General features: G+C 41.9%; 1 protein-coding gene across 1 annotated transcript in view; it reads left to right on the top strand.

Moving 5' to 3' along the window:
* LOC139953674 (doublecortin domain-containing protein 1-like) overlaps positions 1 to 13,201 on the top strand; it is a 45,199-nt gene that overhangs the window by 29,308 nt on the left and 2,690 nt on the right. The window contains exons 26-36 of the mRNA XM_071953179.1: positions 467 to 631; positions 1,798 to 1,995; positions 3,052 to 3,269; positions 4,084 to 4,154; positions 5,468 to 5,653; positions 6,411 to 6,617; positions 7,361 to 7,514; positions 8,448 to 8,573; positions 9,789 to 9,890; positions 11,179 to 11,417; positions 11,795 to 12,020. Of these exons, the coding sequence (XP_071809280.1) occupies positions 467 to 631; positions 1,798 to 1,995; positions 3,052 to 3,269; positions 4,084 to 4,154; positions 5,468 to 5,653; positions 6,411 to 6,617; positions 7,361 to 7,514; positions 8,448 to 8,573; positions 9,789 to 9,890; positions 11,179 to 11,417; positions 11,795 to 12,020 (1,892 nt within the window). The remainder of the gene's footprint in view (positions 1 to 466; positions 632 to 1,797; positions 1,996 to 3,051; positions 3,270 to 4,083; positions 4,155 to 5,467; positions 5,654 to 6,410; positions 6,618 to 7,360; positions 7,515 to 8,447; positions 8,574 to 9,788; positions 9,891 to 11,178; positions 11,418 to 11,794; positions 12,021 to 13,201) is intronic.

The raw sequence follows: 13,201 nt of genomic DNA, 5'->3' as shown, positions 1-13,201 counted from the left end.
CCTACATATGAATATACTCTACTGCGCATTACAAGAAATATAAAAAAGGAAAAAAGAGAAAAGGAAATGCACAAACAGATCAAGAAGGAATTAAATGAGAGATGTCAACATTAACGGGTACATTAAGTGGAGATGATTGTCTATACAAGGAGGGAGATTATTCCATATTTTGGAGCAGCATACACAAAAGCCCGATCACCCAGCCTGGGTGATTTTCTTGAAGGGCTCATTCTAAGATCAAAATTCTACAGTGTCTACTACTTACTCAAATTACCGAGCTTTATTTGCCACTGTTTTCGTCTCAATGAGCAGAAAATAAGTTTTTTTGAATTTGTTTAATATTTTCAAAAGCTTTCTATCATCATTATCTTGTCTGGACATTTGTGTTTTGTGTCGAACAAAAAGTAACCAAATCTTTTAAATTCTAGCCCTGCCTTAAAATTGTAATTTACTTATCCCGCTTCAGTGCGCATGAGCGCGCCCACATGGTGTCCGAGCAGCGAGCAGAAGGTCTGAAATGGCCGTGGGAGCGTGTCCTGAATGTGGGTCTGGATGAGGTCATAGAGGTCAATCAGGGGTCACCAAAGGAAGAACCCGCCTTCACAAACCAAGATCTTTACAAGAAGTTCAGGTAAGTTGACATCGAGAAATTAAAGTCAGTTTTATCACAATTTTGTTTTTATTTTATTGTTTAACCTTTTTTTGGTGTGTCATGGCCTAGCAGCCTAGTTTCCAGACCCAAGCTCTGGGCCCAATTTCATAGAGCTGCTAAGCACAGAAATTTGCTTAGCATGAAATTTCTTCTTTGATAAAAACAGGATTACCAACCGCATTTGTATTTGTTTCATATTGCTTGTTACTCGTATCACATGGAAATTTGGTTGGTAATCCTTTTTTTATCAAGAAAGAAATTTTACGCTTAGCAAATTCGTGTGCTTAGCACCTCTATGAATTTGGGCCCTGGTGTCAGCAGCAGAGTGTGGGTTCAATACCTGGGCCCAATTTCATAAAACATGTAAGCAGCTGTTTTGTGCTTACGGATCGTCCCTTAGCAGATTTTTTATTTCATAAAGCTGTTTATCGTAAGCAAGGGTAAATGCTGGCTAACCCTCGGGAAGCACACGAGTTTCGTAACAAAGCAAATCCATGGTGAACGTTCATGCGCGCCTAGAAATTTTCTGCTTACTTGAGAAATCATGGTGAAATCATTTTTGCTTACAAACATTTATCTGCTACAGTAATCACCCAATTTTTCTTACGGGTAGCCAGCTTGATGAAATTGGGCCCTGGTGATGACACTTGAACCCTTTAGCAAAGCGCTTAACCATAAATGCTTTGTAAAAGTTTGCGAAGGTACTGCATTCTACTATATAATAGCCATGCTCTAAGTAGATGATACTTATGCCTACATCCTTACGGACTGTGAAGGGGGTAACCCTGTGTCAGCCCCACGAGTAGGTTGCAACGTTCCCCTGGTGACAGTTGATTTGGGTTGACAGGCTAAATCAGTTAAGTGTAGACCTCACCTTGAAGCGGGCTTCCAGCCTTGTGGTGTTGGGCAATCTCCCATAAAAAAATTTGACCAGGGGACCCTCAACTTTGTGTATCCCATTAGATGCATAAAATAACAAATCTGTGAAAACTTTGACTCAATTTGTCATCGAAGTTTCAAGAGAATAAGGAAAGAAAAACACACAAATTTGTGAAGAAACTTGCTGTGCCCCTTCAAGAACGAAACTCAAGGGCTGAATCAATAGTTTCCATATGTTGAATTTTTCAAATTGTTTGCCCCTTTAGGCCCAAGCAGCCTAAAAGTCCACGAAGCAACCACCTAGCCCATCAACGCTTTGTATTTGAAGATGGTTTCTTGGCCGTCAAGTCGGCGCCGTACCTCGTTGTCGGCTTGGAGCAGCCAGAGATTGAACTCTCTAGGGTGGTATTATGTAAGAAGAATCCTGAAGATCCAACGATGAGATGGGAGGCCGACACTCAGGGGTAAGTCTGGAGTTTAGAAACTCATCTCTTGTATCAGGGAAGCTCTGTAAACAATGGAGCTTAAACAAGCGGGTACATGCGGCCATAAAGCTTGGTATTTTCAAAGCTTTGGCTATTAAAATATATTTGGGGTTTGAAAAAAAAAAAATGGAAGGGTTAACCTTTAGGTTAACCCCTACTGTTCAATGATAGTGTTCTTTGTCTTTTTATGTGCACTACCAATCATAGTTCATAGGACCTTTGGCTGAGGCAGTGGACACTATTGGTAATTACTCAAAATAATAATTATCATAAAACCTTACTTGGTGACGAGTAATGGGGAGAGGTTGATGGTATAAAACATTGTGAGAAACGGCTCCCTCTGAAGTGACATAGTTTTCGAGAAAGAAGTAATTTTCCACGAATTTGATTTCGGGACCTCAGATTCAGAATTTGAGGTCTCGAAATCAACCATCTAAAAAGCAAATAACTTCGTGTGACAAGGGTGTTTTTTTCTTTCATTATTGTCTTGCAACTTCGATGACCAATTGAGATAAAGTTTTCACAGGTTTTTTATTTTTTTCATATTTTGAGATACACAAAGTGAGACAACTGGCCTTTGACAATTACCAATAGTGTCTAGTGTCTTTAATGTCCCATTCAAAGAACAAAACAAAGTGTCTTGCTGAAGACCACAAGTGCAACGACCAGGATTCAATCCCACACTATTCTAGGCCCAATTTCATGGCTCTGCTTACCATAAGCAAAGAATCGGCGCTTGTGAAAGCAGGGATTTCCGCGCCTACAACAAACATATTTTACGGGTTAGCGGGGAATTTTGGCTCGTGGGCGTTTGTTACTAGGCATTCTATGCTTACACAGCTAGTGCAGAAATTTAGAGCTTGAATGGTGAATGGTGATAATAAGCGCAGAATTCATTAGTAAACAGAGCCATGAAATTTGGCCCCGATCAGAAACACCAGAGCTTGAGTCCGGAGCTCTTAACCACTCAGCCACACAATACCACAAAAGGTGTGCATTTTAGAATGAATGTTCCTCGTCTCCTACCCACCATAGGTTTATTCGCTCCAAGGCCAATCCCGAACTCGTCCTTGGTGTCCAGATGCCCAGCCTCAAGTCAGACGATGATGGCACCACCTGCAGCAGTTTCTACAACCAGCCTGTCTCGCTCCAGCACCAACGGATAGAGAAATACGGAATGGCAAATCAGAAATGGTCCTTTGAGAAGGAGACTGGTTTTATGGATGCTTTCTCAGCCGATGTCAGAGATAAAGGTTGGTTGATATTAATATTAATAACGATAGTGGGTTCGAATGTAGGGCTCGTATGCGTCACTCAGTGACACTCAAGGCGCTTTAACATTCAGTATTTTTCTGCAAGGAATGTGGGGCTATGTTTTTGAGGTAAGAGACCTTCACATAGCACCCTCTAATTGCTTACAAGGTGCTGTGGCGCAATGCTGCCAATCAAACCAGGAACACCCGTGCGAGGCAGTTCTCTTTTTAAAAATATTGGTCTGGGCTCTTTTTTGTGCATTACACAACACATAGGACCAACAGCTTTACATCCCATCTGAAGGACGCAGCATTAATGGTTAAGTGTCTTGCGTAAGGACACCAGTGTCATTACCGGGACTTGTGCCCATGCTGTGCTGATCAGAAACACCAGAGCTTGAGTCTGGTGCTTTTGTCTGCTCAGCCAAGACAGTCCTAAAAGAGACGAGGTGTTACCAACACAAAGAAAAAGAAAATCTGTCTTCTACATCAGGCCCACAAGACGAGGGGGTACTATAGATAGTTCCCAGGTGGCGTAAATTGGCCATCTTTACGGCAATTTGGAACACACAGTCATGCGTTTTGCGCAAGAACGGCGTGCAGCTCGTGCACATATTTTCACAAAACTCGTTGCCTGATTGGTCAGTAAACAGCATGGTTATGTTAATAAACTGAGCTCTTAACGCACCTGCAAGCCAAAATGCAATTTGCCCGTAAAGTTGGCGTCTATTGCAACTTATCTAGAGATAAATTTCCTTGTTTCGGAAAATAAATGTTTTGATTTGAAGTACTTTGCTTTGTTTGTGTGTTTCAGAGGTAACAGCAGCCAACAAGGCCAATGTCTGTACATTTGCTGTATGTGGAGAAACACCAGTGGATCAGGCAGTAAGTCCAAATATTCTGTACAGTGTGTCTCAAAAAAAATTTACACTTTTAAAATAGCTGCCGAAAACAAAATATATGATTCTGGGGGGAAAGGTTTAGATGTATGGATAGCTCATGGACTCAACTTTCATATGACACCGAAAAGTCTGTAAATAATTTATGCTTGGATGAGCACTGCTCACTGAGCAATAAGTAGCCGACATCTTGGATTGAATTTTGTGAGCTCCAAATTTTGTTGCCTCTCACAAATTGGAATGCTAATTCCTGCGCAGCCTAATTTTCATACCCTTTACAAAAGTGAGCAGGGCTCACCTAAGCATAAATAATTTTTGGACTTTTTGGTGTCTTATGAAAGTTGGGTCCATAGCTTATCCATACATATGAACCTTTTACCCCAGAATCATATATTGTTTATTGAGCAGCCATTTCAAAAGTGTATAGTTTTATTGAGACACCCGGTATTATACAAATATTGAATGCATGTGCGTGCATTGTCGCATGTAACCAGGAGGTAAGATCTGGACTATTCCTTTTTGCAAGGTGATGTCGAGTAAACTAGAAAAGCCACATTTCACTGAGTGAGTTTAATAGATGGACCGACCGCCATATTTGATGATAAACAAAAGAAAAGTGCAAGCATGTACGCGCTGCGCACAACTCTCAGCCAGTGATAGCCTTGCACACATCATGTGCAGTCCATCTATTCTGTGATGATGCACGCCCCCTGTTGGCAAAATCTAACAGCGTATTACACAGTAACACACGATGACGACTTGATTGTTATGTGCATGCTATTAGTACTGTGTACAGCATTGGTCTCGTGTAAGCTTTTACGCAGTGATCATCACAGTAATCAATCAATATTAAATAAGGCGCATCGGTAGTTCAAAATGATGATAATACAGTGTAATAATAACCATTTAAAAGAAAAGGTGCTCTTTCCGAAGGGTGTCTCGGAGCGCTTCCAATATGTTTACCCCTAGTCACTGGACCATTTAGTTCATTCCTTAAACCATCTCAGCTCACTGGGGAGTATACAGCCTTGGGTAGCAAATAATGTTCTACTCGGCTAAATCAATCACAAGAACCATCTCTGCTTTCACAGGTACACATGGAGAAGCAATTATAGTTTAGTATCTTGCTCAGGGATGCGAGTGTCACGACCGGCACTCGAACCCACACTATGCTGAGAAACACCAGAGCTTGAGTTTCGGTGCTCTGTCTTATCTGTTCGGCCACGACACCCCATATGTATAGTCAAGATTGTGCTCAGAATGTAGAGATTGTTAATTTTATTTCTTTCATTTTGCCAGGGTTTTGTTGTGATGGGTGTCAAGTCATCTGAGCCTCTTATGGTTTGCGCGGCCTGTGCTCGATCCATGAGGGCAAATACCAGACTACGCAAACTGGAGAAAAACACAGAGTTTATCTGCGCCGTTGGACTAGCACCTCAGCGAGGGGTTAAAATGATCGGCTGTTTCCAGTGCTTGAGTGGAAAGGTAACACCTTGTTTGTTTGTTTGTTTGTTTGTTTGTTTGTTTTCTTGTCTGTATAAAGGCTGTTGTCTACAAGCCACGGCTAAACTAACAGCCTCATGCTCTCGCTACTGTATTGTACATAGTTAATTCCTAGTTATTAATTTATTATTTGCTTTTAGTTTATATTGTTTTTCTGTATAATTTAATACACTTTAGATTTGTTCAATTTCTATGCACTGTTTAATTCTCACAATTGTTTTTTTCTCTCAACAAGAGTATGGAATAAACGTGTATTGAAAAAAATAAAAATTAAGAGAGGTTTGCTGTAGCACACCGTGAATATCTCTTTGTGAGTAGTGTTGGTTCTAAATAGACCCAGTGGTTAATGCTTCCTAAAGAACCAACACTACTTAAAAAGAGATATTCCCATGGTGTTACCACAAACCTCTCTTAGTTATACATGTACTTACACCAGGCAAAGTTTCAAATCCAACTTAATAATAATTATAATAACGAGTGCTTGGCACAATAATCATGTCAATGCGCTTTACATGAGTGCCCTGCCGTCAACTGCGATGGTCTTTGTTTTTAACAGTAATAATAATAATAACAAGTTCTTAGCGCATTTCACAATAAACTGTATCAATGCGCTTTACATTAGTCCCCTGGTCATTGGGCCAATAAACATCCCTTTAATCTAATTAATAAAACATTTCAAATCAAACTACATTTTTTGAAGTATATCTTGAAACTTTCGTCCCCCTGCAACATTCTGCAGGTTGACCTGTCCACATTCGAAGCTTCAAATAGCCTGAGTCAATATGACAAAGAGCTGAAGCGTCTTAGGCAGATGTCCAGTGCTCGGATAATTGCCAGGGAGATATCCGCTTACCAACATGTCCAGACTGTCAGGATCCTTGCTCATCGAAATGGGGACGGGAGAACTACGGAAGGTGTCCTGATGGTTGGATCCACTGTTAGAGGGGTAAGGTGTAACTTAGTCTGGTCCCCTGTCTTTTTTCGTGCACTGGTCTGACAGGCCCAATGATTTCAATGATTTCATATGATAAGCATGCTGGGCCTGATTTCATGGCTCTTCTTACATGTACCATCGAATTCTTTGCTTACGATCACCATTCTCCGCTTGCAGGGCAAACGCCAAATTTCTGCGCTAGCTGTGGAAGCGAAGAATGCCTATTAATGTGGAGTGAGCACGCGCACAAGCCAAAATTCTTTGCTAACCTGTGAAATACGCTTGACGGTAAGTGCGGAATTTCCTGCTTCCGCAAGTGCCGATTCTTTGCTTACGGTAAGCATGAAGAGCCCTGAAGAGCCATGAAGAGCCCTGGGCCCAATTACCCAGGTTACCAAACTACCCAATTACCCTGCTTACCGTAAACACAAAATCGGCGTTTATGGAAGCATGGAATTCTGTGCTTGCGGCAAGAGTAATTCACAGGTTAGCGACAAATTTTGGCTTCTGCCTTTGCGTACTCACTGTTACTAGGCATTCTACGCTTCAAGGGTAGCGCAGAAATTCGGTGCTTGCACGTAAGCGGGGAATCGTGATCGTAAGCGCGGAATTCGGCGGTAAGCAGAGCCATGAAATTGGGCTCTGGTCTTACAGGCCCAATGTTTGCATTAGCTACCATGATTTCAGTTGATAAGCTTGGTGTAATGTTTGATGATGTTCAGCCTTGTAATTGACTCATGCTTTTTGGATTTCAGTTTTTAGATCAGTGTACGTATCACCTTCAGCTGTCGACAGCAGGGAGACGGATCTACACCCAGGATGGAACATTGATTCTAACAGTGTCTGATCTGATTCACTGGAACCTTGCTTGCTATGGGCTCTCTGGTATGGATATAAATGATCAGCAAGGTAAGTTGACGAGGGAGTGCTGAGTAATAGTGGCTCCTTTTTTTAAATAATAATAATAATAGCCAGTGTTTATATAGCGCTTTTCACAGCTAAAGGGTGTATCAAAGCACTTCCAACATTATTACCTCAGGTTACTGGGCCTTAATTAATTCCTTAAACCATCTCAGCTCCCTGGGGAGTATACAGCCTTGTGCAACAGATATGCGCTACTTGGCTAAATCAATCACAAGAACCATCTCTGCCCGCACAGGTACCCATTTACCCCTGGGTGGAGAGAAGCATTTAGTTAAGTGTCTTGCTCAAGGACACACAAGTGTCACGACTCCCGAACCCACACTCTGCTGAACAGAGTCACCAGAGCTTGAGTTCGGTGCTCTTATTCGCTCGGCCACGACACCACGACACCCTACAGATCGCGCATATCAATCGCCCTGTGACACTCCTGGCGCTGTAACATACAGTATTTCCTGAAAGAAACACATGGGCAAGCCCTTCCTCTGTCACGATATTAAAGTGTCACTGCTCCTTTTTTATGCATTCACACAACTTGTAGGACCCACGGCTGAACGTTCCTCATCTGTGCTCATTTTCATGGCTCTGCATACCACCGAATTCTACGCTTACGATCACCATTCTCCACTTACAGTGCAAGCACTTAATTTCTGCACTAGCTTTGTAAGCGTAGAAAGCCTAGTATCGTGGAGTATGCAGGCGCACAAGCAAATATTCCCTGCTTACCCGTGAAACATGCTTGCTGTAAGCGCGAATTTCCTGCTACCATAAGTGCTGATTCTAAGCCTACCGGTACACTACAGTAAGCAGAGCCTTAAAATTGGGCCCTGTATGATAGCAATTTCGGTTATGTGTCTTGCCCAAAGACACAACATTACCAGAACCCAAACCTTGTCAATATGCAACTTTTTTTTGTGGTAGATGGAGAAAAGAAGGAAAAAAATGGGGAGAAGCGAAAGGAGAGCTTGGACTTAAAGACGTCATCAGTGCTTCGAATCCCAGTGGAGGTATGGGTGTCATGTGGAGAGCAGTTTGCACGACCAGAACGTAAGTAGTTTTTATTTTCTATGTGTTAGGGCAACAGAACAGGGTGATAATATCGGAGTCTTATATAGCGCACGTATCTACCAAACAAGGTACTCAAGGCGCTGAGTATATATAAACTTTCAGAAAGATAGGTTATTGCAGTGATGAATTCTGAGACCCAATTACTTAGCACCTTATAAGGGTTTACAAGGTGCTACGGTGCATACAGCAGCCACAGCCAGGAACACCGGGGGGTACCTCTTCTCTTTTCGATAAGTGCACAGAGTTCTTTTACATGCGTTACACAACACATGGGACCAATGGTTTTACGCCCCATCCGAAGGACGAAGCAATGGTTAAGTGTCCTGCTTAAAAACACAAGTGTCACGGCTGGGGATTCGAACCCACGTTCTGCTGATTAGAAACACCAGAGTTTGAATTATGTGCTCTTAACTGCTCGGCCACAACACTTACTCACTTCTTTGGGTAGTCAGAGGGGCTTTCTCAAACCTCGGCTTGGGTTCTGTCTCCGACTTGGGCTCTGCACGCTGCGTATGCCAGTGGAAACGAGGCTCGGCCTTTAGCCTGTACATTTTTGAGCAGCGTGAATCAGCAGACGGACCCTGAGCTGAAGCCCAAGTTGAGGTTTGAGAAAGGCCCCAGGTTAGCATAGTGGGTATCTTTTCTCGCCTCCCACCTCTAGGACCCCGGTTCAAATCCCACCGAGGGCACTATGTGGATTGGGTTTTCAGTCCCTACCTAACTGCGTGGGTTTTACCCTGGAATAATTCTCTGGAGTTTTTCCTTCCACATCTTAAACTGAAACTTTCTTCCTTGTCTTTTCTCCATTTGGTGTCTTGGCTAGTACAGTGATTAATTTTGCTTTTCTGAGAGTCCTTGGCTTCACTACCAGAATCAATGAATTGAAATAAAATGAAACTCCTCAATTTAAAAATACCCAAGTTTTTATTTATTCAGATCAACACTGCACTGCTTCTCACCAAGTAAATTATTCTGGTCATTCAATTTTGGAGTATGTACCAATCCAAACGCCGAGACTGTGTTGTCCTTCAAAAAGGGTCTCAAGACGCACCTGTTCTCCAACTCGTAGCTGGTTTCCACATTATTTTTGTCTGTCTCCCTGTTAAGCGCCTTGCATCCTTTGGTAATTTGGCGCTATATAAATCCAGTTGTTATTATTATTTTTACAACCCTGCCTTTTATGATCTATTTCAGATGTTGATTACAGACGGAAACTTTTGCTGCAGCAGAGAGAGGAGAGAGCAGGAGTCGTTCTTGAACTTGAGAAAGAAAAACACATCTTAAGACAAATGCAAGGTATAAATAATAATAGTAGGTTCTTCTTACAAAGTGCTTTTTCACACCCCCAAGGGGCGTATCAGAGCGCTCAGTATTTTGTCCTTGTTTGTTTGTTTGTTTTATTTCCATTCATACAACAAATCATATCATTTCATAACCAACAATGTGATAGACTAATTAAAAAGTGACTAAACCGCGTTGTACAATATAACAAGGTATGTGGAGCATAAGACCCATTCCTTTACCTAGCACCATGTAATGGTTTACAAGGTGCTATTCCGCAATATGCAGCCAATCGAACCAGGAACACCGGGGCAAACCCTCTTCTCTTTTTGATAAGTGCACTGGGTTCTGAAATCTATTTCTTTACCTAGCACCATGTAATGGTTTACAAGGTGCTGTGGGCAATATGCAGCCAATCAAACCAGGAACACTGGGGCAAACCCCCTTCTCTTTACGATAAGTGCACTTTTTTTTTCATGTGCATTATACAACACACGGGACCTACGGGTTCTGTATCTGACAGCTACTGTGCAAACTCCATATGGTGGATATCCAGTACAGGGCGCTGACGCGAAGCAGGGCTAAGCGTCCCATCCAAAGAATGCAGCAATTATGGTTAAATGTCCTGCTTAAAGGGAAGGTACACGTTTGGTAATTACTCAAAACAAATTAACTTAAAAACTTACTTGGTAACAAGCATTGGAGAGCTGTTGCTAGTATAAAACATTGTGAAAAACAGCTCCCACTGAAGTAGCATAGATTTTGAGAAAGAGGTAATTTCTCACTAAAATAATAAGACTTCTAGCCAGAAGTCTTTTATTCCTATCTGAAAGCACACAAGTTCGTCCAACAAGGTTTTTTTTTCTCTCATTATTTTCTCGCAAATTCGATGACCAATTGAGTCCAAATTTTCACAGGTTTGTTATTTTATGCATGTTTGGATACACTAAGTGAGAATATTGGTCTTTGACAATTACCAGTAGTGTACCTTCCCTTTAAGGACACAAGCGTCACGACCGGGACTGGAACCCACACTCTGCTGATCAGAAACACAAAAGTTTGAGTTTTGTGTTCATATCCGCTCAGCCATGACACGGCAACACTTTCAGATCACTTTAGATTTGCTAAACCAGTTTGCTTCAGGATTAAGAATCCTTTCCCTTTAGTTATTTGCACTCATTTAGTGCTACTTTACAAAAATCTGCAGCAACTGTTTTGTGTAAATCTGAAGAATTTGTGTTTTGTGTTACAAAAGGTTCCCAGACCCTTTAAGTTCAAGGCCTGCTTTTTATTGTTTATTTAGGGCGAAGGACCCATGGAATGGAAGGCCCCCAATACATCAGCACCTTAAGCCCAGACGCACCGGTCATGGTAGAGGGTGGCTGGACTCAACCAAGCATTGGGGAAGTCCGGAAATCCCTGACTGTCCACCAGCTTGAGAATCACCTCCAAGAGGTCAAAGGTCAGCAGAAGCAGCAGTCCAATCATAGCACTAAGTCTGTGGTGGATGGCAGTAAGAAACTCTACAGTCAGCCTAACATGGTAAGTGATATAGGACTTGAGGCATTGCATGGTGAGGTATCGATATAAATTTGGTTTGCAGTAACACCATGTGTGTATTTACTTTGTTTGTTCTTTAGAAAATATACTACTACCGCGGAGTAGATTTTTGGAAATCCCGGTAGACTTCTCGGTTATGAAAAGAACTGTCCTGCTTTTTAACAACTTCCTGGGCGGAAGGTAAAAGCTGAAGTAGTGGTCCCGGCTGATTTTCTACCTTCCGCCCAGGTAGTGGTTAAAAAGCAGGACAGTTTTTTTTCAGAACTGAGAAGTCTCCCAAATTTGTTTTTCTCCAAAAAAGTTAATACAATACAAAGCAAAGCAAAAATAAATCATATTATCATTATCATTTCATTTAGAAACGTGTGAAGGCCTACAAGAATGGAGATCCACCAGATAAGTGGACCTTTGTATGGGGTTCATCCATACCAGAGATCCTGCAGGATGGTACAAACAGATTAGACCTTCGCAAAACAGCCGGGCAACTCTTCACCCCGGACGGACGAAAACTGACAACGTTCGAGGAGATCAAACGAGATCAGCTGGTGTGTGTGTCGTACGGAGATCATTATAAGGGATCAAAAGGTGAGAACTCGTAATTATTTGTTTTTAAATTATGTCACTTTATCCTCCTCTTCCCCCCCCCCATCTAAGTTAGAATAAAATATTGTTATATAGCGCTTTATCACAGTCCGAAAGGCGTATCAAGGCGCTTCTGATTTTATTACCCCTCGTCACTGGGCCATAATGATCATTCCTTTAACCTTCTCAGCTCCCTTGGGAGTATACAGCCAGTGCTGCATGTTACCGCGCTCCAAGCTAATCATTCACATAAACCATCTCAGCCCTAGCAGGTACCCATTTTACCCCCGGGTAGAGAGAAGCAACGGTGAAGTGTCACGACCAAGATTCCAACCGATATCCTAATAACTTATCCGCTCTTATCTACTCGGCCACGACAATCCGAAAAATTACGGGAAAGCGCCATTAAAGTATTTTCGAGTTTGTTCACAAAAACTCAGAAAGTATACAACCTTTTCATCATGTAACTTGTATGGTAACATCACACTTTGCTTTGGGGGAGGGGGGGAGGGGGGGCGGTAGGGTTGGTGAAAGATTGGAAGTTTTTTAACATGATGGATGAGCAGTTAATCTGCCTGGAGCAGTCAGCAGCCCTACTGATTTGTACATGGTACATTTAAGTCCATGGTTTAGAACAGAAATACATGAAGATAACAGGTGTAAGTTGCCATATGAAAAGGATGTTTTATTACCAGTTCCTTTCACTACTCCTCATATATATTCATGATTTATAAGAGACAAAGTCTCATTGGTTCATCCTCACCAGAGCTGCCAACTGTCCCTGATTCTGCAGACAGTTCTCCAAATATAAAAAAATCTTTTCATGTTCTGAAAAATGAATTGAAAAATCTCAGACCATGGAGTTGAGTGGTCTGGAGGCGCCTTATCCACAGTTTCTCCTCAGACTCAGACAAGTGGTCTCTCTTTGGTTATCTGACAAAAACAGCATGGTGTATCTCGGGTGGACAGTCGATATTGCCCCCCCCCCTCTCTGTGTTTGAAGCGGACAAACTAGTTCCATCGGTGAAACATTCTGTTTATAAGCTTCAGTTTCTTGTGTGATGCCTGCACTTTGTAATTTTCCTTTAACAATTGTTTTGTTTTCTAAAGTGCTTATTTATGTGGAAATAAATGTTTCTGGAATGAAAAAGTAAACCATGGTAGAGTTGTGCATGACTGAGTTT

This window comes from Asterias amurensis, chromosome 22 (assembly GCF_032118995.1).
Source record: "Asterias amurensis chromosome 22, ASM3211899v1".
Taxonomy (NCBI): Eukaryota; Metazoa; Echinodermata; class Asteroidea; order Forcipulatida; family Asteriidae; genus Asterias; species Asterias amurensis.
Note: the sequence above shows the minus strand (reverse complement) of the source record. Positions and strands in the feature narration are given on the sequence as shown.